Source organism: Scyliorhinus canicula, chromosome 7, assembly GCF_902713615.1.
Source record: "Scyliorhinus canicula chromosome 7, sScyCan1.1, whole genome shotgun sequence".
In the NCBI taxonomy this organism is placed as follows: Eukaryota; Metazoa; Chordata; class Chondrichthyes; order Carcharhiniformes; family Scyliorhinidae; genus Scyliorhinus; species Scyliorhinus canicula.
Window position 1 is genome coordinate 111,227,024 of NC_052152.1, and position 25,893 is coordinate 111,252,916.

The 25,893-nt window shown below is 48.3% G+C and overlaps 1 protein-coding gene across 1 annotated transcript in view; it reads left to right on the top strand.

Annotated features, from left to right (window-relative positions):
* Positions 1–25,893, top strand: part of cpb2 (carboxypeptidase B2 (plasma)) — a 95,073-nt gene that overhangs the window by 36,435 nt on the left and 32,745 nt on the right. Inside the window, exons 5-8 of the mRNA XM_038802678.1 lie at positions 7,906–8,007; positions 8,170–8,274; positions 14,561–14,665; positions 22,912–23,002. Of these exons, the coding sequence (XP_038658606.1) occupies positions 7,906–8,007; positions 8,170–8,274; positions 14,561–14,665; positions 22,912–23,002 (403 nt within the window). The remainder of the gene's footprint in view (positions 1–7,905; positions 8,008–8,169; positions 8,275–14,560; positions 14,666–22,911; positions 23,003–25,893) is intronic.

Sequence of the window (25,893 nt, forward strand, 5' to 3'; positions counted from 1 at the left end):
CCCCCATGGCACAGGCCCGCTCGCAGATCGGTGGGCCCCGATCGTGGGCCAGGCCACCATGGGGGCCCCCACCCCGGGGCCGGATCCCCCCCCGAGGTCCGCACCAGCCGGCCTACCAGCCAGGTCCCGCCATGTGGGACCATGTCGAATCCACATCGGCGGGACTGGCCAGAAACGGACGGCCGCTCGGCCCATCGGGGCCCGGAGAATTGTCGGTGGGGCTGCTACCAACGGCCCCAAACCGGCGCGACGTGATCCCCGCCCCCGCCTGAAAACCGGCGACAGAGAATACGGCAGCCGGCATCGGAGCGGTGGGGCGGGATTTACGCCGCCCCCTGGGGATTCTCTAACCTAGCGGGGGTCGGAGAATCCTGCCCTGGCTCTCTGGAGTACCAGTCCAGTGACAATACCACTACTCCACCACCTTTCCTTCTGACGCAGATAGTCCTACCAGCTGAGAAGAGGCTGACACCACAAGATTTATTTATAGGAATCCACTGAGTATAATACCTTGCACAAACTATGGTACAATGACTGGACTAAAACTGCCTTCCGCCTCTGACAGCAGTGAATGCTGCCAACCTCTTTACCAACAGTATGCAACAACTCCGACATTCACTTTTGGTTCCCTTTCACCAAGGGACAGACAGGTTCCCATTCTTTCACTTTATTTCAGGGCAAACCTTTAAATATTCCATTCAAAGGAATGTTTCCATTCCTTTGAAATTCATGTGTGATGATGTCTATTATCATGAAATGCTTTGAGCGACTAGTCATGAGACGGATCACTGCCAGCCTCCCAGACGGTCTCGATCCATTGCAGTTCGCCTATCACTGCAAACGGTCCACAGGAGATGCTATCCCCCTGGCTCTACAATCAACACTTGAACACCTCAACAACAAGGACACCTACGTCAGACTGCTGTTCATAGACTACAGTTCTGCCTTCAACACCATTATCCCAACAAGACTAATAACCAAACTCTGCAATCTTGGACTTGACCCCTCCGGGTGCAGCTGAATCCTTGACTTCCTCAGCAACAGACCGCAATCTGTCAGGATAGCCAACAGCACCTCCTCCACAATAGTCCCCAACACCGGAGCCCCGTAAGGATGTGTGCTCAGTCCTCTACTGTACTCTCTATACACCCATGACTGTGTGGCAAGATTTAACTCCAACTCAATCTATAAGTTTGCGGATGATACGACTGTGGTGGGTCGTATCTCAAACAAGGACGAATCAGACTAAGGGAGAAGGGAAATAAATCACTTGGTTGCATGGTGTACCGAAAACAACCTCTCTCTAAATGTCAGAAAGACCAAGGAATTGATCATCGACTTCAGGAAGCGTAGCATGACACACACACCCGTTTGCATCAATGGCTCCGAAGTGGACATGGTCGATAGCTTTAAGTTTCTGGAGGTCACCAACAGTCTGTCCTGGTCAACTCACTTTGATGCAACAGTCAAGAAAGCCCAACAATGTCTCTACTTCCTACGGAAGCTAAAGAAATTCAGCATGTCTGCATCGACTCTAACAAACATCTGCAGATGTGCCATAGAGAACATCGTATCCAGCTGCTTCACAGCTTGGTATGGCAACAGGTCGGCCCAAGGTGACAAAAAACTGCAGAGTGTGGTGAACTCAGCCCAATGCATCACACAAGCTTGCCACCAGCACATTGATTTTGTCTACACCTCCCGCTGCCTCAGGAAGGCAGACAGCATTATCAGAGACCTCTCCCACCCAGGCTTTGCCTTCTTCCAGACCCTTCCATCAGGCAGAAAATACAGAAGTCTGAAGACCCGCACATCCAGACACAGGGACAGCTTCTTCCCCACAGCTACTAGACTCCTCAACGACTCTCCCTCGGACTGATCTGTTCCATGTAACAACACTATTCACGATGTCCTATGCTGCTCTTGCTCATGCTTTGTTTGGCCCCTTGTTCCGCACTGTAACTAATCACTGTTTTGCGATGTACCATTTGTCAATTTACTCTGTTGATTATTCTCTTTGTCTACTATGTACGTACTGTGTACGTTCCCTTGGCCGCAGAAAAATACTTTTCACTGTACTTCGGTACATGTGACAAATCAAATCAAATCAAAATCAAATTTTAACTCATTCTGCCTGGATGGCAACCACGGCTGACAGACTCACCCACAAATCCTGCGGGCTCTGATCTGCTCCTCTGAGGAGTCAAGGGGCGAACATCCAACCTCCTCCTTTAATATTCAAATCAGGCTCCGATAATAATGCACAGGCCCAATGAGGCGTTTTTGTCCTTCAGCCCCTCGTGAAGTGCCTCAAAACAAGCCTGCCCTGGATCCTCTGGCTTCATTGCCAAACCAGCCTGCTGTGATACCTCCAGCCTCTCGCAACGCCAGCACGCCCGACGTAGTGCCTTCCAACCTCCTCCTTTAATGTCAAAATCAGGCTCCGTAATAATGCACAGGTCCAATGAGGAGTTTTTGACCATCCGCCCCTTAAAATCTGAGCCAGTCCTTGCTGCTGTTTCATGCCTCATTCAGTTTATGGCTCGGATCTTGAAATGACCGAGACTGTGAATTCTGCAGAGGGTAACTCACCTCCTAAAACCCCAAAGCCAATTCTCCCCGTGTCTCCGTGGGTCTCACCCCAACAACCCAAAGATGTGCAGGGGAGGTGGATTGGCCACGTTAAATTGCCCCTTAACTGGAAAAAAAAATAATTGTTTGCTGTAACATCCCAAAGCCATCATCTACAAGGCACAAGTCAGGAGTGTGATAGAATACTCCCAACTTTCCTGGATGAGTCCAGCTTCAACAACACTTGGCCCGGCATCATCCAGGACAAAGCAGCCCGCTTGATTGAACTCATAAAATACTTGCATCTTAGTTGAACAGTTTGACACTTCCTTATTAGGGGCTGGTTTAGCACACTGGGCTAAATCGCTGGCTTTTAAAGAAGACCGAGGCAGGCCAGCAGCGCGGGTTCAATTCCCGAACAAGCGCTGGAATGTGGCGACTAGGGGCTTTTCACAGTAACTTCATTTGAAGCCTACTTGTGACAATAAGCGATTTTCATTTCATTTCATTATATGTCTTACCCAGACAATAATATCTTCTGTCGCAATAAATAAACTGTGGCTTCTTTATAATTGAAGCTGGTTTTTGACCTCATGCGTATCCTGCCTGAAATGGGAAAGCAGTACCACTACACATGCTTCATTTGAGGCACATACGGCAAGATGGAATATGAACATGTTGGCATTATTTCAGCTGCGGCAGGGAAATTAAACGGAGGAATTTGGATTTAATTTGCTCACTGTCACTTTGCTTTGTTTTCCTGATCTTGGTGACAGTGAGGAGCACAAATGGTGAGATCTATAAAGTTTGTGTTTGAGCTGGAGTCCCAAAGGAGGGGAGGGGAGGTGGGGCAGTCAGTGGAATGGGTAGGTTACGTGTGCAAAGTCGAAATTACTAATTCAAAACACAGCAACAATACATTCTGGAATGTTCCCATTATCTCATATTCACTCTGTCCTTTCCCTCTGTGGGGTGTGTTCCTTCAACTTTTCCAAGGACTTTCAGCATCGCTGGTTGAACAGTCATCCCAATTCCACACAATAAAGCAACTTTAGTCGCATTTTAGATTGGTACTGGGGCAAATTTTATACCAAATTGGAGAGCAAATGGAGTGAGGTAATGGGTGATGTTGCTCATTATGCTTTCCTTAATTTGCTCTGTTTCTAATTACCTTTGCTCAAGAGTCGCCAGGTATCTTTTTGATACACCACAAGGTTCAAAACCGAATACTGATCAATGACTCGATACACCAGTTAGTAAGTTTGAAAGCAATGCATATTTATTTACACACACAGTCAATTATTACTCATTCACAAACTCTACTCACTAAACTACAACTATTACTACGAAGCCTATACTTAGCTTCGGGTGCCCACTCAGTCAGAGGAACAATGGCCGTTGTCCGGTTCTGAGGCTGCTGGCTCCGAACGGGTATAGAATAGTAGCTAGGAGCGCCTATCTCGTAGCGTGCGTTGACCTTAGACTTACTTGGCTGTTGCTTGGCAGGCCTCTCGTCACTGAGAGCCAAAGGCCAAGGTGAAGGTGAAGAAGAAGAGTAAGAGCTCTTCCGAAAGCTTCAGAGAGACCGTTCTGACCTTGGGGACTCTGCTTTATAGTCCAAAGGGCTTCGCGCCCTTCTGGGCAGACCCCGGACTTGGTCCCAATTAATTGGACCATGTCCCAATCGTTTGTATCGATTCTCTCCAATAACGGAGTCGTTCCCCGATCGCTGGGCGGGCTCTAGGTAACCGTTGTCCTGCCTTTGTTTTAGTCTCCACTGGCGCCGGGGAGTCTGCCCTGGTACCGATTGCTTAAATGTTTCTCTTTTGTCCCCAGAGATAGCTCATTACTATGCTAATAGCTTGTAGTATCAGTCCTTTCTGGGATCTGCAGGTTCCAATCCACAGGAAACCTTGTACCTGCTTGTTTTTCTAGTGCTGTCTATTTTTCCCTGTACTCTTTGCGAGTGTCCATTTTGGAATCGGGACGTGGCCACCCCAGGTGGCTACACTGGGCAATGAGGCTGTATGAGCAATGTGGTTTCAGGAAAATCCACTAATTTAGCATCTTACTTTGGCAAGAAAATTACATCAGTCATTGCCAAGAATAAAGTAGAAGAATAAACAAATTATTTTGACTAATGGGCACATAATAACATGAATCTACTTTAACCAGGTAAATTCAACAATCTTACACTCCCAACACCAATCTGTCCTTGAACAGAGCACAGTTAGAGAGACGGCTACATAACGGATAACTCAACGTCAGTGAATTAAGCGCAGCATGGTGGCGCAGTGGTTAGCACTGCTGCCTCACGGCGCTGAGGACCCGTGTTCGATCTTGGGTCACTGTCTGTGTGGAGTCTGCACATTCTCCCCATGTCTGCATGGGTCTCACCTCCACAACCCCAAAAGATGTGCAGGGTAGGTGAATTGGCCACGCTAAGTTGCCCCTTAATTGGAAAAAGAAATTGAATATTCTAAGTTTATAAGGAAAAAAGAAATTAGTGAATTAATCTGCAAATATTCAAAAAAATCAATCATCAGAATATAAAGAAAAACAATTAGTGAAATGTGACTGTGTTAATAACTCTTTGGCCCAGACACCTAATTTATTGTAAAATGTCTACTTTTCTTTCATAGTTGAAGGCCAGGTACTTGCAAGAAACCCTTTCATTGCTAACTCTGTACAGACTCTTGCCAACAGCTAGTATACTGTAATTCTAAATATGCTATCACGTTTTACAAATGGAATTTCATCACTACTCAATAAAGAATTTGATAGAGTCAAGTATACCAGCTGCAGCCAAGTACAGAGTGATAGAAAAGGCCAAAGGATCACGTTAGTGAGAGTGGAGCGATGTCTGGCTATGGTAGTGTTGCATTGTCAGGTGCTAATGGATGCTGACACAGACTGTGGAATCATGCTGCCTTGGGGTACAACAAATCCCAGAAGTTGGTTTACCTTCTGCCAGGGCTCATTTCTGAACAGCAGAATCAGCCCTCAAAGGTCAGAACTTGATAGATGTAGGATTCAGATTCCAACTGATTCTGTAAATTAGTTTTTACTTTAAAACTTGGCTCGGTAACAAGAGAACGATTCAAAGGAGGAAATACAGCTGCTGCAGTTACTGTGTGATATATGTGGAAGCTGGCCTAGGCGCACCCGCCGGCAGCCGGAGAGCCAGCGCTCCAGGTGCCTCTGTCGAGGTAGGCATCTGTTCCAGGGCCGAGCCCTGCATCTGGATGACCCAGAAGAGGCAGAGGATGAGGCTGAGATGCAGTTGAACTGTTTGGCAGCACCCTGTGTGCCCCCTATTCGAGTTCCAATATAAGTGAATGGTTATAAGCTCCAAATGGAGCTGGATACAGAAGCAGCTGTTTCTGTCGTGGCGCAGAGCACTTCTGATCTTATCAATTGAATTATAGAATTTACAGTGCAGAAGGAGGCCATTTGGCCCATCTTGTCTGCACCAGCCCTTGGAAAGAGCATCCTACTCCTCAACCCTATACCCGTAACCAAACCTAACCTTTTGGAAACGAAGGGGCAATTTAGCGTGGCCAATCCACCTAACCTGCAAGATCTTTGGACTGTGGGAAGAAACCGGAGCATCCGGAGAAAACCCACACAGACATGGGGAGAAAGTGCAAACTCCACACAGAGAGTCACCCGAGGCTGGAATTGAACCTGGGACCCTGGAGCTGTGAGGCAGCAGTGCTAACCACTGTTCCACCATGCCGCCCAAAACAGGGAGTGCTTACTTTGTCTTTGGCTTACATGGCAGTTCGTTTGGCCACTTATACCGGGGATTGGCTGAATATCGTGGAGTCCACCCTCACTCCGGTGGTTTATGGGTGCTGATCGGTGTGCCTTCCCCTCATTGTTATGCAAGAGCATTGCCCAATTCGACGTCGACCTCTTTGTCACTTTGCACCAGATGGTGCAGTGTTCGTTCATAACTTCAACAATGGTACTTGCTGGCTCTCTATAATTGTCATCCATCACACGGGACCAGTCTCTTACCAAGCTCAGGTCCGGAGGCAACTAATGAAACGACACCTGGATCACATTCGCTCTCGGAGGTTGCTCCCTCGTGAAGTGCCTCAAAAGAAGCCTGTCCTAGATCCTCTGGCTCCATTGCCAAACCAGGGTGTGATACCGCCAATCTCTTGCAATGCCAACATGCCCGACGTAGTGTCTTCCAATTCCGAGATTGTCCGCCACGCTGCAGACAGCATTCATCGGCGCAGTAAACTCCGACTGATCAGGCACATCAGGTCCATGAGGACTACCAGAGCACAAGAGACTCCGATGTCCTCCGCCTGCTCCTCCTTCTCATCGCTTATTGAAGGGCGCATTGGACTTTGTGGGGTGGGGGAATGTAATATCCCGCACGGGACCTATGGGGTGGGAATGCTTGTCATTTCCATGCTCCTTGCAGAGTATTAGCGCCCCCTGCTAGGGGAGTGGGGTATCTCAATTATCCAGTGTATATAAGGTTGGCTAGTAAAACGCCGATCAGAAGGAACCCGGCAGGGAACTATTGGGAAGTGTATATATGTAATTTGTAAATAAAACTTTGTTCTTATTTTTACTGGGTGTGGATTCCCCGTGTTCTGATTAAAGTTTTCACCTCCATTGCTTTATTGGGGAGCCTTTTCCATGTGTTAATTGTTCTTTGTGTAAAGGAAAATATCCTGAGAAATAAAATTGACCTTTTACCAGTTTCCACCTGTGCCCTCTTGTCTGATCTAGATTCAGCTATTCCACAATCCTCGCCATCTGGCATATTTCTGTAAGAAAACTTATTTTAAGCCTGGAAGGCCCAAGTCTCTGCAGTCTTTCCTCATCAACTGTCACCCTAACATTAGGGGTCTGCCACATGGCTCTTTTCTGCACTTCTATCCAGTGCTTAATGGCTCATTGCATTGTGGTGCCGACAGCAATGCACAGTTTGATCTGTAAGTTACATTTGATGACGAAGCCATGAAGTGTGTTTAAATACACAAACCTTTCAACTCCAGAGACAAGAATACTATCAACTGAGACAAGCTTACATTATTGGTGCCATATTAGGTGGTTTAATTGATTTGTAACCTGCATTTCAATGGTAGTTACGTTCAAAAATAATAGTGGTTAACATGCCATTGGAAAATGTAACGCTACTGATGCATATAAAGAGAAATATCATAAAGATAAGAAATTGCTGATTCCCTTCCATTCCCAAACTGAGCCTTTTAATGAAAAACATTTCATGAAATTAATTACTTGGGGCCTATATGATGATGCAAATTATATTAATTATTTGTCTTTATGGCTTGATGTTATTAACAGATTTATTTATGGATGTCAGAAATTACAAATGCGTATCCATCCTTCATTCAAAAAATACTTATTGGACCATCATCTGAGAAGCGTCTAATTTATGTCTTGAAGGTAAAGTTGTTTTCTATTTCTGTTTTGTCTTTTTTTTCCTCTTTAAAGAGTGGGGTTTAAATGCACAACCCTTCCAACTCAAGAGACAAGAATGCTATCAACTGAGACAAGCTGACATTATTGGTGCATACCCTTGTCCTGTTGTCGCTCTTCTTTCCGCAGCTTTTCAATGGTACTGCATCACCGAAAGGCGCGGTGTGGATTGACTGTGGTATCCATGCCAGAGAATGGATAGCACCGGCGTTCTGCCAGTGGTTCGTTCAATACGTGAGTGTGTCAAAAAGACAGATTATTTCTAAACATGCTGCCGTGATTCCCTATGCACTGCATCTCCCAGTATAGAGAGAGCAACCTACTACAGTTACTGACACTCCACGATTGCCCTGGCACCTCTGGGAGTTAAGAAAGTAACCTCCAGAACACTGCCTGCGAGAAACCCTGGCGAAAAGCCATTAAAAATTGAGTTATTAAAAAAAATCTTTGAACGCTTTTCTTTATATTACTAAAAATAATGAAGCTGGGTTAAAAACAAAGCAGTTTGACCGACAATAAAGAATCAACCAATCAGAGAATGGAGAGTTTATCCAATTGATATTTTAGATCAAATAGTTTGGATGGGGTAGTGTTTGTGCAGTGTGTCCAGGAAGCTTTTCTAACACAGTATGTAGATTGTCCGACCAGAGGGGAGGCCATATTGGATTTAGCACTTGGTAATGAACCAGGGCAGGTGATAGATTTGTTAGTGGGGGAGCATTTTGGAGGTAGTGACCACAATTCTGTGACTTTCACTTTAGTAATGGAGAGGGATAGGTGCGAGCAACAGGGCAAGGTTTATAATTGGGGGAAGGGTAAATACAATGCTGTCAGACAAGAATTGAAGTGCAGAAGTTGGGAACATAGGCTGTCAGGGAAGGACACAAGTGAAATGTGGAACTTGTTCAAGGAACAGGTACTGCGTGTCTTTGATATGTATGTCCCTGTCAGGCAGGGAAGAGATGGTCGAGTGAGGGAACCATGGTTGACAAGAGAGGTTGAATGTCTTGTTAAGAGGAAGAAGGAGACTTATGTAAGGCTGAAGAAACAAGGTTCAGACAGGGCGCTGGAGGGATACAAGATAGCCAGGAGGGAACTGAAGAAAGGGATTAGGAGAGCTAAGAGAGGGCATGAAAAATCTTTGGCGGGTAGGATCAAGGAAAACCCCAAGGCCTTTTACACATATGTGAGAAATATGAGAATGACTAGAGCGAGGGTAGGTCCGATTAAGGACAGTAACGGGAGATTGTGTATTGAGTCTGAAGAGATAGGAGAGGTCTTGAACAAGTATTTTTCTTCAGTATTTACAAACGAGAGGAGCCATATTGTTGGAGAGGACAGCGTGAAGCAGACTGATAAGCTTGAGGAGATACTTGTCAGGAAGGAAGATGTGTTGCGCGTTTTGAAAAACTTGAGGATAGACAAGTCCCCCGGGCCTGACGGGATATATCCAAGGATTCTATGGGAAGCAAGAAATGAAATTGCAGAGCCGTTGGCAATGATCTTTTCGTCCTCGCTGTCAACAGGGGTGGTACCAGAGGATTGGAGAGTGGCGAATGTCGTGCCCCTGTTCAAAAAAGGGAATAGGGATAACCCTGGGAATTACAGGCCAGTTAGTCTTACTTCGGTGGTAGGCAAAGTAATGGAAAGGGTACTGAGGGATAGGATTTCTGAGCATCTGGAAAGGCATTGCTTGATTAGGGATAGTCAGCACGGATTTGTGAGGGGTAGGTCTTGCCTTACAAGTCTTATTGAATTCTTTGAGGAGGTGACCAAGCATGTGGATGAAGGTAAAGCAGTGGATGTAGTGTACATGGATTTTAGTAAGGCATTTGATAAGGTTCCCCATGGTAGGCTTATGCAGAAAGTAAGGAGGCATGGGATAGTGGGAAATTTGGCCAGTTGGATAACAAACTAGCTAACCGATAGAAGACAGAGAGTTGTGGTGGATGGCAAATATTCAGCCTGGAGCCCAGTTATCAGTGGCGTACCGCAGGGATCAGTTCTGGGTCCTCTGCTGTTTGTGATTTTCATTAACGACTTGGATGAGGGAGTTGAAGGGTGGGTCAGTAAATTTGCAGATGATACGAAGATTGGTGGAGTTGTGGATAGTGAGGAGGGCTGTTGTCGGCTTCAAAGAGACATAGATAGAATGCAGAGCTGGGCTGAGAAGTGGCAGATGGAGTTTAACCCTGACAAGTGTGAGGTTGTCCATTTTGGAAGGACAAATCTGAATGCGGAATACAGGGTTAATGGTAGGGTTCTTGGCAATGTGGAGGAGCAGAGAGATCTTGGGGTCTATGTTCATAGTTCTTTGAAAGTTGCCACTCAAGTGGATAGAGCTGTGAAGAAGGCCTATGGTGTGCTAGCGTTCATTAGCAGAGGGATTGAATTTAAGAGCCGTGAGGTGATGATGCAGCTGTACAAAACCTTGATCAGGCCACATTTGGAGTACTGTGTGCAGTTCTGGTCACCTCATTTTAGGAAGGATGTGGAAGCTTTGGAAAAGGTGCAAAGGAGATTTACCAGGATGTTGCCTGGAATGGAGAGTAGGTCATACGAGGAAAGGTTGAGGGTGCTAGGCCTTTTCTCATTAGAACGGAGAAGGATGAGGGGCGACTTGATAGAGGTTTATAAGATGATCAGGGGAATAGATAGAGTAGACAGTCAGAGACTTTTTCCCCGGGTGGAACACACCATTACAAGGGGACATAAATTTAAGATAAATGGTGGAAGATATAGAGGGGATGTCAGAGGTAGGTTCTTTACCCAGAGAGTAGTGGGGGCATGGAATGCACTGCCTGTGGTAGTAGTTGAGTCGGAAAATTTATGGACCTTCAAGTGGCTATTGGATAGGTACTTGGATTAGGGTAGAATAAGGGAGTGTAGGTTAACTTCTTAAGGGCAGCACGGTAGCATTGTGGATAGCACAATTGCTTCACAGCTCCAGGGTCCCAAGTTCGATTTCGACTTGGGTCACTGTCTGTGTGGAGTCTGCACATCCTCCCCGTGACTGCATGGGTTTCCTCCGGGTACTCCGGTTTCCTCCCACAGTCCAAAGATGTGCAGGTTGGGTGGATTGGCCATGAAAAATTGTCCAAAATTCTATGATTAACCTAGGACAAAAGTTCGGCGCAACATCGTGGGCCGAAGGGCCTGTTCTGTGCTGTATTTCTCTATACAGGAAGGTGGTATGTTGCAAGTATTGCGGCCTGTAGCAGAAGCGTGGGGACACAGGGCAGTTGGAAGCAGGAAGCGATGATGGCTTCAGTAATATATGCCACGAGAGTTAAGGAAGCGCTACAATTTACAGAGCGGAGAATGGAGCCAGCAATACAATGACTGCCACTACTTGAGCTGAAGTCTGGTGGTACTGTTGGTCAGGCTCCTGAGGAATACCCCAAGACTCCTGAGGAATTCCTTGTGATTCCTGAGGAATATTGTGCAGCCAGAGAGTCGTGCTGTTACCACGCCTACAGGACAGAGCTGTATAACATCTGCTTTCCTCCTAAACACCTGAGAATGAGCTACTCAGGTGACTAGGAGGCAGAGCTCCCTTCTAATTGGAGGAGCTCCCCACTGAATGTAAATCCTGACCTGGAAGCAATTCGGGGAAGGAGACCCTGTGGGGAATGGAGTAGAGTAGAGTGGAGTGTGAAGATGAGTGATTATTGTGACTCGTGTAGAATAAAGTGAGTTGTACCCTGTCAGCTTGGCCTTTCATGGGGTCTTTGCCGCCATCTACATCACTGGCGACGAGGATGACGTGGAGCTGCCATAAGAAGCCAGTGCTGCAACCTGGGATCGTTTATCAACCACTTTGGGAGGCCGCTCTCCAACCGGCAGGCTTGGCATACATAGGTAAACCTGGGCCCAGTACGTCGAAAGACTTCAATTTTTTTTCCGCACGAACACCATTTCCAGTGACAAGCGACAGTTCGTCACTGTGCTGACCACCGTTGACGGACCGACATATGCACTAATCAGGAACATGACTCGCCCGGACAGACGGATGGGTTACAATCGCCATGGTATCTTCCTGCGGGGGACGCGAGTGGTCATACCCAAACGGGGACGTGTGCTCCTGCTGAAAGATCTCCATAACGGGCACCATGGGGTGGCCAAGATGAAAATGTTGGCACACAGTTATGTTTGGTGGCCCGGAGTGGATGCCGAGATCAAGCAGGTGACCCAAAATTACATCCCAGGCCAGGAACACCAGAAGGCCTCACCGGTGGCTCCGATGCACCCTCAGAGTGCCCCAGGAAGCCTTGGTCACATGTACATATTGACTTTGCTAGTCCGTTTCAGGGGGCCACATTCCTTATAGTGGTGGACATCCACTCAAAGTGGCTGGAAGTACACCGGATTTCCACAGCAACCACAACGGAGAGACTGAGGGACATTTTTAGCACGCACGGACTGCCCGAGGTCCTGGTGTCTGACAATGGAGCGGCGTTGATGAGCCAGGAGTTTGTTTTCTCCATAGCGACAGGACCGCTCAGACACGGACTCCCACTGCCACTCACAGGTGTGCAACTTCACGTTAGGTGACAGGGTTTATGTGTGGAACTTTGGGACCAGAGCCACATAGATCCCTGGGATGGTCCTCCACATGACAGGTCCAGTCTTCTACACGGTCCAGGTGCAGGGGGCAGAGACACACCTCCACCTGGACAACTTGTGATGATGCGACCAGGAAACACCGGCCCATGGCCTGGAGGCCCCATGCAGGACCCGGATACTGTCCCCCGTATGGCCAAGGAGGAGCCCCAAAACCAGTGGGCAGCATATCGGCACCACTTGTACCAGCAGCCTTACTGACTGGGCCAAGCTAACTGCAACGTTCTTCACGGAAGCAGCGGTTCCGGTACGCTACACATCTCCAGGACCGGCTGTACCGCCCCTGGAACTCCGCTCACAACCCAAGCGGCCACGGCACCTTCCACCTCAGGAAATGTACATTTCTCCGGACTTAGGGGGAAGGGATGTTACAATCCCCTACAGGGACAGAGTTGTAATACATCCGCTTCCCCTCCTACACACCTGAGAATGAGCTATTCAGGTGACTAGGGGGCGGAGCTTCCCACAAAATATAAACCCCGATCTGGAAGCAGTTCAGAGAAGGAGACTGTGGGGAGTGGAGAGGAGAGTGGAGAGGAGTGCGGAGAGGAGAAGAGTGATTATTGTGACTAGTATGGAATACAGTGAGTTGTACCCTGTCAGCCAGGCCTCTCGTGGAATCTTTGCCTCCGTCTACAACACTTCTGATGCTAGTATAAATAACTCAAGGCTCCTTAAGGTCCTGGAATTCCCTCCCTGACAGGACTGTTGGTGTACCCACACCACATAGACTGCAACTGTTCAAAAAGGACACCTCCTCAAGGGCATTTAGGGATGGGCAATAAATACCGGCCTAGCCAGCAACACCCACAACCCATGAATAAACAAAAATACAAATTTGTTGAAATCATTGCTTCCCATCATTTGACTGAAGGGGCAGCCCATCGTGGGGGGAGAATTGTTGCTGCTGGGTGGTCCTTTCTGTAATATAGGGTCCACATTTTATAATCAATGCACTTAAATGCTCAGCAGTTGTAAGGTGAGAAACTGAACACTGGTAAGGTTTGGGCAGCCAGCAGCCTGTTACTAGATATTCAGACTTTGTTCATCAGTTTATAATTTATTTTGGAAACTTATATTCTGTTGCTCCCACTTTGCAAGGTACAAAGACACTGACTGACAGGATGGGTAGGAGACCCATAGAGTCATAAATACTTACAGGATAGGAAGAGGCTATTTGATCCCTCGTGTCTGTGCTGGTTGTTTGCAAGTAAACATATCATTAGCACAGGTTTAGATGTTGCCATTCATGCCTCATGAAATTCAAAGGTCTCAGAAGATTATCGGTGCAAATCAATCGAGATATTAAGAACATTTTTATCCTTTTGTGCATTTATTGGCCATCCTTAATTGCTCTTGACTTGCTTGCACGGCCATTTCAGGGGGCATTTAAGAGTCATATGTAGGCCAGACCAGGTAAGGATGGCAGATTGCCTTCCCGAAAGGACATTAGTGAACCAGCTCACAACATTGGTTTGTGTCATCAGATTTTTAATTTCAGATTTTTACTGAACCAGCTGGGCCCCCAGAACGTTACCTGGGGATTGGATTACTAGTCCAGTGACAATACCACCATGGCCATCACCTTCCCCACATCATCACCTCCCCCAAAGTAAATAATTTCTTGGAAATGAAGGGTGTTGATATGGAATTAAAACAACCTTCTAAAGTTAGTAAATATGGCAGGACAGGTGTAAGGAGCTGAATAGTCTGCTCCTGTTCACATCTGCCTACATAATATTGTGCACAATTCTGTCACAATAATTGTCAGACTACATTTTTTGCATTTTATAAAAATGTGGAAATTCCAGTCACTTACTCCTGACTTTATTTTCATATAGTTAATGGCTTGTTGATATGTCACAAAAATAAACATCTTGACTCTATTGATTTTTAGCTCATAGATTCACAGGACACGATGATCACTGACATTCTGAAATCTTTTGAAATATACATCCTTCCCATCTGGAACGTTGATGGTTATGAGTACACATGGACAACAGTAAGGTTTTTATTTATTTGGTTCATGTTAACATTACACTTAACAAGATAACTGCATTTGGAGCAATTCAATAGAAAGAAAAAATGATTAAACGTAAGTTTTTCTCTTAACTGTATAATCCAATTCCTATTTACATTTCTGATGAAATAGATCTGCCAGTGAATGGGGAGTGGAAAAGGGAGTTAGAGAGAAAATAAAGGAGAGTTTAGATGAAATTCCACGTCAAAAAGAGAGTGGAGAAATCAGCAAGGGGTTTAAATAGGTTCAAATCAAAGGATTTGATTGTTCAAGGTATTCCAGAATACTTATTAGAATAAATAATTCTTGAAAAAATGATGAATGAAGCTCACATGCTGTTTCATGGCAGCAAGGCGGCACAGTGGTTAGCACTGCTGCCTCACAGCGCCAGAGACCTTCAAAACCGACATCAGGTGACTGTCAGTGTGGTGTTTGCATGTTCTCCCAGTGTCTGCGTGGGTTTCCTCCAGGTGCCCCGGTTTTCTCCCACAGTCCAAAGATGTGTAGGTGGATTGGTCATGGTAAATTGCCCCTATTTGGGGTTACAGGGATAGGGTGGGAGACTGGGCCTAGGTAGGGTGCTCTTTCAGAGGGTTGGACTTGATGGGTCAAATGGCCTCCTCCTGCACTGTAGGGATTCTATGATGATGATTCAAGGTTGGACTAACAGGAACTGAAGTAGGTCCCACCCACCTTAGCACTGCCTTGCCTTTGCCCACTGACTGTATTGTTTCTGTCATTCACAGTACAACAGTGGTGGTGCTGATGTGGAGAACAAAATCTGCTAATTTAACAGTTTAAAAAAGGGTGGAAATACATTTCAGCTATCATTCAGAACAGTAACATGAACAGGCCTCTCTGCCTCTTTCAGCTGCTCCAACATTCAGCTCGATCATCACATTTCCGCTGCTCTTCAGTCATATCAGCTGCTGACAGACCTGCTGAGCTTTTCCAACACTTTCCATTTCCATTTCTCCAGCATCTGCAGTACTTTGCTTTTATTTCAGTTAGACCCTGGCTGATTAAAAAGGTTATAGAGTGGACGGAACTTCCCATAATTTGTAACAGTGTCAGTTTCAGTGTGAAAACCACCGTCTAGCTCTCCAGCTGCACAGCTGACCTTTCTCACCAGATTCTCTGGCACTCGGTGGTGAGCTCTGGTGGGGCGGGGCCTGATAGAACGGGCAAGGCCGGCTCCACACAGAGATTGGCGCATCATCTTTAAAGGCATCAGGGTGCCCACCCCACCACACAGGAATTGGGGCACTCCGCCCCACCACACAGGAATCAGGATGCCCCTTCCACACCACCATACAGGCATGGGCTAGGGGCGTGGAAAATCAGAAAATGAGGTCTGACCGTTTCCCGACTCTCGGTTGATTTGGGCTTGTGTTGCCGTTTACGCTGACGGCTACCACAGGCTCAACATCGCCCCAATGTCTTTCACAACCTCAGGATATCCCAAAGTGCTTCACAACTGAAGTGTTACTGTTGTAATACAGGAAATAAAGTTGCAATGCAATTGATTTGAACTGGAGTTGATCTACACCTCAACTCCATTTACCTACCTCAGCTATACTCCCCATTGTGAAAATGCAAACTTGCAGAATTTTCTCCCTTTTCTCCCTAGCCCAACTCCCTCAAATGCCAGCAAGTCAAGCAAAAAATTCAATTTTACTGAACTTTCTATGACATGTTTCTCTGACGAACAGTGGAGCCCCTCCCTTAGCACTACACTGATTGTCAGCTTAGATTTTGTGCTGAAGCATCTGGAGCAGGATGTGAACTGATTACCTTCTGACTCGGAGACAAGACTATTACCACTGAGCCACAGAAATATTTTAAAAATCAAAACAATATCTTGCGTAATTACCCCGTACGGGACTTACAGGGTGGGAATGACTATCTTCCCCGTGGTTCTCGCTGAGGGGCAGGGGAACTCTATTTACTTGTGTATAAAAGATCGACCAGTAAGGCACCGACCACAAAGAGACCCGTGTCCTTATGAAACTAAGCATATATTTAAAAAATGCGTCAAATACTTTGTGGGCAGCAGGGTAGCATGGTGGTTAGCATAAATGCTTCACAGCTCCAGGGTCCCAGGTTCGATTCCCGGCTGGGTCACTGTCTGTGTGGAGTCTGCACGTCCTCCCCCTGTGTGCGTGGGTTTCCTCCGGGTGCTCCGGTTTCCTCCCACAGTCCAAAGATGTGCGGGTTAGGTGGATTGGCCATGCTAAATTGCCCGTAGTGTCCTAATAAAAGTAAGGTTAAGGGGGGGTTGTTGGGTTACGGGTATAGGGTGGATACGTGGGTTTGAGTAGGGTAATCATGGCTCGGCACAACATTGAGGGCCAAAGGGCCTGTTCTGTGCTGTACTGTTCTATGTTCTATGTTCTACTCCACAGCCTGAGGTTTTTGCCCATTGAGCGTGAACTCTCGGCGAGTCTGGAAGAGGGCGTGGAACATGCTTTGTGGTAAACCACTGTTACACCTGTATTAGGTGATGTAAGGTAGGACCTGGACTACAGGTTCGCCGTAGCCCCTGCCTGCTGGCTCCGCCCAGTAGGAGGAGCGTGTCCTCTATCAGCAGCCATTTCGCCAGCTGCTGTGGGAGGCCACACATCTTACTGCAATAAAGCCACAGTCGTATCCAACCTTAGTCTTTGTACAATTGATCATGCATCAATTTATTGCAGTCAGATTTTCTAAAAGGTGGACCTCCGAATCAAACCAGATCGCCTGCAGTTGGATCCGCACTCAAGCGATGCCAAAAAGGACTTTAATTGCTTCGAGGCCTATATCAACTCAGCGACCACCCCTCTGACGGAGGCTCAGAAGATACAGATCCTATACTTAAGGTTGAGCTCCAATGTGTTTCCGCTGATCCAGGATGCCCCGAACTACGCAGACGCCATGGCGCTCCTCAAAGAAAACTACGCACAGAAAACGAACACACTCTTCGCCAGGCACGTACTCGCCACTCGCTCTCAACTCCCTGGTGAGTCCATAGAAGACTTCTGGTGGGCCCTAATCCCACTCGTCCGGGACTGTGACTGTCAGGCCATTATGGCCACGGAACATTCCAACCTTCTTATGCGCGATGCGTTTGTAACAGAGATTGGGTCGGACCTCATACGCTAGAAGGGGCCAGGCTCGACCTAGCACTCTCCATGACGGTCGCCTCACCTAATGCTCAGGCCTACCAATCCGGCCGAGGGGCTCACCTCTCCTATCCCTCGTGGACCCCACAGATGTCCGCCCCAGCCGGAGCTTTACCCAGCCAGTACGCCTGTGCCACACGCTAACCCGCGCACCCCGGGGTCCCCGATGTTACTTCTGGGGCCGGCAGAAGCACCTCCGCCAACGTTGCCCGGCCCGCACTGGCATTTGCAAGGCTTGCGGCAAAAAGGGGCACTTTGCCGCGGTGTGCCAGGCCCGCGCAGTCGCCGCTATCGCCCCCTCCCCCCTGACCTACACACAATGGGCGCCACCATCTTCGTCCCAGATCACGCGCCGCCAGTGGGCGCCGCCATCTTCACCTCCCCGGACCACGTGCAGCTAGTGGCCGCCGCCATTCCCCCCCCCCCCATAGTCCACGTGTGGCCCGTGGGTACCGCCATCTTGTCCAGCCCCCGCAATGTGCGGCCCATGGGTGCCGCCATCTTGTCCAGCCCCCGCAACGTGGGGCCCACAGGATCTTCAGGCGCCACCATCCTGTCTTTCCCACGGGGCATGGAATCCAACATCATTCCACGACCTGGGCCCCCCACGCTCTCCATCTTTTGACGCCAGCGACAACCGACCGCAGCTCGCCTCAGTGACGATCGACCAGTCACGTCCGCACAACCTGGCCACCACTTCGACCAGTGTGAGAATCAACGGTCACGTGACCTCTTGCCTGCTGGACTCCAGGAACACCGAAAGCTTCATCCACCCGGATACGGTAAGGCGCTGCCTCCTCGCGGTCTAAGAATCAAAGAATCTCCCTGGCCTCCGGATCCCAATCCGTCGTAATCCGGGGTTCTGCACAGTCACTCTCACAGTCCAGGGCGTAGAATTCAGTGGCTTCCGCCTCTATGTCCTTCCTAATCTCTGCACTGCACTATTACGAGGCCTGGACTTCCAGTGCAATCTCCAGAGCCTTACCCTCAAATTCGGCGGGCCCCTACCACCCCTCACTTTGTGCGGCCTCGCGACCCTAAAGGCCGACCCACCCTCCCTCTTTGCCAATCTAACTTCGGATTGCAAACCCATTGCCACCAGGAGCAGACGGTACAGCACCCAGGACAAGACCTTCACCAGGTCCGAAGTCCAGCGGCTGCTTTGGGAGGGTATCGTCGAGGCCAGCAACAGCCCCTGGAGAGCTCAAGTACTCGTCATTAAAACTGGGGAGAAGTATAGAATGGTCGTGGACTACAGCCAGACCATTAATTGGTACACGCAGCTCGACGCGTACCCCCTCCCACACATATCTGATATGGTCAATCAGATTGCGCAGTACCGGGTCTTCTCTACGATTGATCTAAAATCCGCCTACCACCAGCTCCCCATTCGCAAATCGAACTGTCCGTACACTGCTTTCGAGGAGGACGGTCGTCTCCATCACTTCCTCAGGGTTTCCTTCGGCGTCACTAACGGGTTCTCGGTCTTCCAAAGGGAGATGGGCCAAATGGTCGACCGGTACGGTTTGCGGGCATCTTCCCGTACCTAGACAACGTCACCATCTGCAGCCATGATCAGCAGGACCACGACGCTAACCGTGCCAAATTCCTCCACACAGCCACTCTCCTCAACCTCACCTACAACAAGAAGTGTGTGTTCAGCACAACCCACTTAACCATCTTCGGCTATGTGGTGAGAACGGAGTTCTGGGGCCCAATCCCGACCGCATGCGCCCCCTCATGGAGCTCCCCCTCCCCCACTGCCCCAAGGCCCTCAAACGCTGCCTGGGGTTCTTCTCCTACTACGCCCAGTGGGTCCCAAACTATGCGGACAAGGCCCGCCCATTCATTCAGTCCATCCACTTTCCTCTTACGGCCGAGGCACAACACGCCTTCGCCCGTATTAGAGCTGATATAGCCAAGGCCGGATGCACGCAGTAGACGAGACACTGCCCTTCTAAGTAGAAAGCGATGCATCAGACGTCGCACTTGCCGCCACCCTCAATCAGGCAGGCAGACCGTGGCATTCTTTTCCCGCACCCTTCATGCCTCAGAAATTCTCCATCTTGCGGTGGAGAATTGAGCTCTCCTCCTATAATTATGAGATTTTGTATCGCCCCGGCAAACTCAACGAGCCCCCAGACGCCCTATCCCGAGGTACATGTGCCAGCGCACAAATAGACCGCCTCCGGGCCCTACACAACAGCCTTTGTCACCCGGTGGTCACACGATTGTACCATCTTGTCAAGGCTCGCAATCTGCCCTACTCCGTCGAGGAAGTACGGACAGTCACCAGGGACTGCCAGGTGTGTGCAGAGTGCAAGCCGCACTTCTACCGGCCGGACCATGCGCACCTGATGAAGGCTTCCCTCCCCTTTGAACGCCTCAGTGTGGATTTCAAAGGGCCCCTCCCCTCCACCGACCGAAACACGTATATTCTCAGTGTGGTCGATGAGTACTCCAGATTCCCCTTCGCCATCCCATGCCCCGATATGACGTCTGCCACCATCATCAAAGCCCTAAACACAATCTTCGCTCTGTTCGGTTTCCCTGCCTACATCCACAGCGACCGAGGATCCTCATTCATGAGTGATGAACTGCGTCAGTTCCTGCTCAGCAGGGGTATTGCCTCCAGCAGGACGACCAGTTATAATCCCCGGGGAAACGGGCAGGTAGAGAGGGAGAACGGGACGGTATGGAGTGCTGTCCAACTGGCCCTACGGTCCAGGAACCTCCCAGCCTCTCGCTGGCAGGAGGTCCTCCCTGATGCACTACACTCCATCCGGTCACTACTGTGCACCGCTACGAATAACACACCCAATGAACGTCTTTTTGCCTTCTCCAGGAAGTCCACATCCGGGGTATTGCTCCCCACTTGGCTCGCAACTCCAGGACCGGTCCTGCTCCATAGGCACGTCCGACTCCACAAGGCGGACCTGTTGGTGGATAGGGGGCACTTGCTCCATGCCAACCCCAGTATGCCTATGTGGCGTACCCTGACAGCTGCCAAGATACTGTCTCCCTCAGGGACCTGGCACCAGTAGGTTCCACCCATACACACTTCTCTGGCCCGGCGCCACCCTCCCCTCCCCCGGCGCTCCCAACATTAACTCCACCAGGACCATCCCTCCTTCCCCTGCCCACGCCAGAGGATGAAGAGGATTTGGGCACACTCCCGGAGTCATCCAACATCAGGCCAGCATCGACATCACCAGCATTGACATCGCCGCCACCGCTACGCCGCTCCCAGCGGAACGTCAAGGCACCAAACCGGTTGAATCTCTAATTGGCACTGGACTTTCAAAGGACATTTTTTTTTCTCTTTTCCCTGATAAAACACTGTTCATAAATTCACTACTGTATATAGTTCTCCACCACCCCCACCGGACTCATTTTAACAGGGGGTGAACGTGGTAAACCACTGTTACACCTGTATTAGGTGTTGTAAGGTAGGACCTGTACTACAGGTTCGCCGGTAGCCCCTGCCTGCTGGCTCCGCCCAGTAGGAGGAGCATGTCCACTATTCTATTCAGCAGCCATTTCGCCAGCTGCTGTAGGAGGCCACACATCTTACTGCAATAAAGCCACAGTTATACCCAATCTTAGTCTTTGTACAATTGATCGTGCATCATGCTTCTAGCTGCGAGCGGTCCCGGAATGTGATTTCACTCTGACTGGCTGATTAACAGGCAGCCACTGTGAAATATGCATTGGGAAAGGCTCAGAGCTGCCGGGGAGGACGGGAAGAGGCCAGGTGTAGAGAAAAAGGAGGGTGCGGCCTGGTGCTTCTAACGTGCTCACAGGGGGACAGCCGATGCGGCGCTGTCTCAGGGAGCTGCTGACCTGTAAAATATAAACTGTAGTGGAGAAGTGCTGCAAAGAGAGTCTAGGCAGCACATTCAGACACAAACCTCAGTCCCTGGACACCTTATTATTTCAGCCGACAGTTCATCCCGCCCTGGGTCGAGGTGGCAGTGAAAACATAAAGGCCGCCTGGTGAATGTGCTCACCCACCAACTGGAAAAGCATACTGGCCAATGTAAAATTACCTTCAATTGACGCCTCAATGGGCTAAATTGCCTGCTTGATTGGTGATTGGCACAGTAGTTAGCACTGCTGCCTCACAGCATCAGAGACCCGGGTTCAATTCCAGCCTTGGATGTCTATCTGTGTGGAGTTTGAACGTTCTTCTCATGCCTGTGTGAGTTTCCTCCGGGTGCTCCGGTTTCCTCCCACAGTCCAAAAATGTGCAGGTGAGGTGGATTGACCATGCTAAATTGCCCCTTAGTGTCTAGGTTCGATGTGCAGGTTAGGTGGATTACAGGGATAGGGTGGGATAGGGGGGAGTGGGCCTACATAGGGTGCTGTTTCAGAGGGTCGGTGCAAACTCGATGGGCCGAATGGCCTCTGTCTGCACTGTAGGGATTCTATGACATCCGACTTACAAGTGCCCACCAACCAAAATAGCGCGCGAGTGCTCGATGACATCACGATCTGCACCCATTGTCTTTTTGTGCGATTTCATGTGCTTAACCAGATCAGGTGCGTGCCTGCTCAAGCAACATACAATTCTGCCCCACAAATTCTAAATGTCATTCTTTTAAGAATTATAGCATCTGGAGACTTCCAGTGCACTGCCTGAAGTCTAAAATAAAGGGTGGAGCATACCATTTTCAAGTTTTGTCCTGTGACATGGGCAACACCAGCAAGGTTGCATTTCACAGGATTGGTACAGTGCAGAAGGAGGCCATCGTGCCTGCACCGGCTCTCCAAATGAGCAATTCGATGAGTGCCATTCTCACATCTTCTCCCCTTAACCCTGCACATTCTTCCTTTTCAGCTAACAATGTAACTCCCTTTCGAAAACCTCGATTGAACCAGCCTCTACCACTCTCTGTGACAAAGGCAGTATTTTATATATATTGGATTAGAAACATTTGGCAAGTTAAAGGTAAAAGCCTGGGTTAGAGTGTGTTTGACTGCAGTATTCATGCTGTTAAGAGTCTGGTTTTGCAAGATTAATAACATTCGAAAACAAACCAAAATGTTGTGAATTGAATATTTCAGAACCGCTTCTGGAGAAAGAACCTTTCCAAACATAACAGGGGTCGATGCAGAGGGACTGACCTAAACCGCAACTGGGATGCAAGCTGGTGTGGTGAGTGGTTTATATCAAAGCACAAAGTTTTGTCCATAGTGTCAGTTCTCATATTCATTTTGGGGGAACTGTCTCCACCTTGATAAGAAATAAAGTAACAATACTGTGACTAGTTTTCATAACTCCATGAAGCCTGTTTTAGATGTCGAAAAATTCTGGCACTTTCAGTGGTAAGTGAGTCCAATATCTGTATTTACCACAGCAAGCTGTCAGGAGACAATTCTCCACATTATTACCAGTAATTAATGAAGCCTTTCTTCCCAAACAGCAACAGGGTTAATGAATGAAATGGAATACAGAAAGAGATGTTAATCTAGTCAAAAATATTCAGGAAGTCCAAATTAACTTAACGGGAGGTTGATTTTTACCATTAACGAGAATTTGAAGAGGCAGCTCTCCATCTCGGAAACAATCAATTTACCAGTGGCTGAACATCACCAATAGAAGAGGCTTCAGAGTGCTGAAAGCAATTTTTTGGGAGAAAAATAACTTGACTGGGGATATAAAAATGGCTTCCTTGTGTAAAGGAGAGGAGACTGTTGGAACACAAGTCTTGCATTCGATGCAGAAGATGATACTTGGAAGCTATAAATTAACAGGCGACTAATGTTTATGTTGATGTCAGGAATGATGATCATGGGGAGGAACAGCTTGAGTCAAGTCTAAATAAAGCCATGCTTTGTCTGAGACGCTCAGCACAAAGCCAAAAGTTTCAGAGGGCGGGATTTTCCGACTGTTCCTGCCGGCGGGATCTTTCGGTTCCACTGACAGCGACTGAACACGGAGCGGGTTCCGTGGCAGTGAAGGGTGCAAACAACGGGAAACCTCGTTGACCCATGAGTGACTAGGCTTTGAGAACTTGCTGTTGGAGGCTTGTCGAAAAAGATTTGATATGGTGAATTTTGGTCTAAAAACCTTTGAGAAGGAGCATGTGGTCATGAATATGAATAATGATGACCTGAATCCCACGTCTTAGGGAGTCTATTTCTCCAAAGAACAAATGGACTTAATTTGGTGCAGCAAAGGTCCAGGGAACAGGAAGGGGGAGGGAAGGAAAGGGAAATATTAGACACAGGGCCTGAATTTCATGGAACAAGAGCGACCTTTAACAGTGCCCGGTGGGACCCGATTCTGGGCTTCTAGCCCCCATTTCCGGCAATTTTCACTGCTACGGGATAGCAAATCAAAACCCTGCATTCCTGACCTGGCCTGCTTTATTGCGGGAATAGGCACCTCATACCCACCACATAAGCTACAGAATTTTTGTGGCCTTGGACCAGCTTCTAGAGGATAAGTGGTTCACAGTCGCTCAGAGGATTTATGAAGCAGAGTCTTGATTCCAAAATCTTATGTAATGGTCCCATGATTTCCCCCCCATGTCCCCATGATCCCCCCCCCCCCCCCCCCCCCCCCCCCCCCCCCCATGTCCCCAGATATGCAGTGCAGCGCTGCTTCAGTACTGCACTGGAGTGTCAGCCCAGATTCAAGTGAGGTTTAAACTCGTGACCTTCTACCTCAGAGGCAAGATTTCTACCACTGACCCAAGGCTGACACAGTCACAGCATATCAAACAAATGTAGATTTATATATTATGACTTCCAATGGCGGTGATGTGCTGAGCGGATGCACATCAGGTGGCTCTCCTCTGAACCAGGACAGGAAAAGGCACTTTTAGTTGAATTTTGTCCAAATTTCAAAGGAAACAAATCCCTCAACAACTAAAGGAGGGTAACCGATGAAAGATCCGAGCGAATGGGAGCTCGAGGGGCCGAAGAGATGGCAAAAGCGGCGGAAAGAGCCACAACCAGCAGGCGGACGAGACAGTGGACCTACAAGGCGAAGGGGCCCCGACCACCCAGGATAGAGGGCAGCTAATGACTCGAGCATCAGCCTCCACTCTCTCACCACCACCTGGAGACAGATGGAAGAGCTTCCTGATGAAGGAACTGACCGCCATGAAGGAGGCCAGGAGAGGACGATCCTCGACCTGGAAAAGACCTCGACGGACCAGAGAGACAGAATCGTCGCCCTGATGGCGGAGGTAAAAAGGTTGATGGCGACCCAGGGGAACCTATGGGGAAAAGTAGAGCATCAGGAGAACAGGTTCCAATGAGAAAACCTCAGGATCGTGGCAAGACCTGACGGACTACGTCGCCCAAATACTGGGCAACTTAGTCGGGTGAGACAGATTCCCCAAACTCCCAGAGCTCAACAGAGCGTACAGGTCGCTTAGACCGAAATCGAAAGCCAGGGAGCTGCCGAGGGCGATTATTGCAAAGCTCCACTGATATCAGGACATGAAAGGAACTTGCGATGGGCACGGCAAACAAAAGCAAGCACCTGGGAAGGACATAGAACAGAATTTACCAAGCCATTGGGGCAGAACTAGCAAAATGCAAGCCCAAGTTTAATCAGGCCCTGTACAAGAACGGGTACGTTTCGGTATGCTGTTCCCGGTCAGGCTCTGAATCGTGCACGTGGAAATTATAATAAAGACAAATTCTTCAAGTTTTGTTAAAGGAAATTTATTTGACATAAATATTTGTGGAGAGGGCCGGGATCTGGCTGCATAGCCATTCCTCACCACATACAGTTAAAAACCATTATATTTATAGTGTGAAATAAACAACTTTGAAGAGATAAACCTCGGGAACAAACTCAAGAGGAAATCTGAATGTTTTGCCCTTGGTTTAAAAACAATTTGAGTACGCATTTTATTGTCCTTCGGAAGAATAACTTGTTATCATAATAAGGCTGAGTCCAAAACACTAAGCAGTATTTTGTTTCCGTTACCTGACCAACTTATTTTCGTTCAAAACCAGTGTTAAACTATAGTCAATCATTCTCAGATTGCTTCAGTGGGCAACTCATTAATTTCCCTTCCACACTTC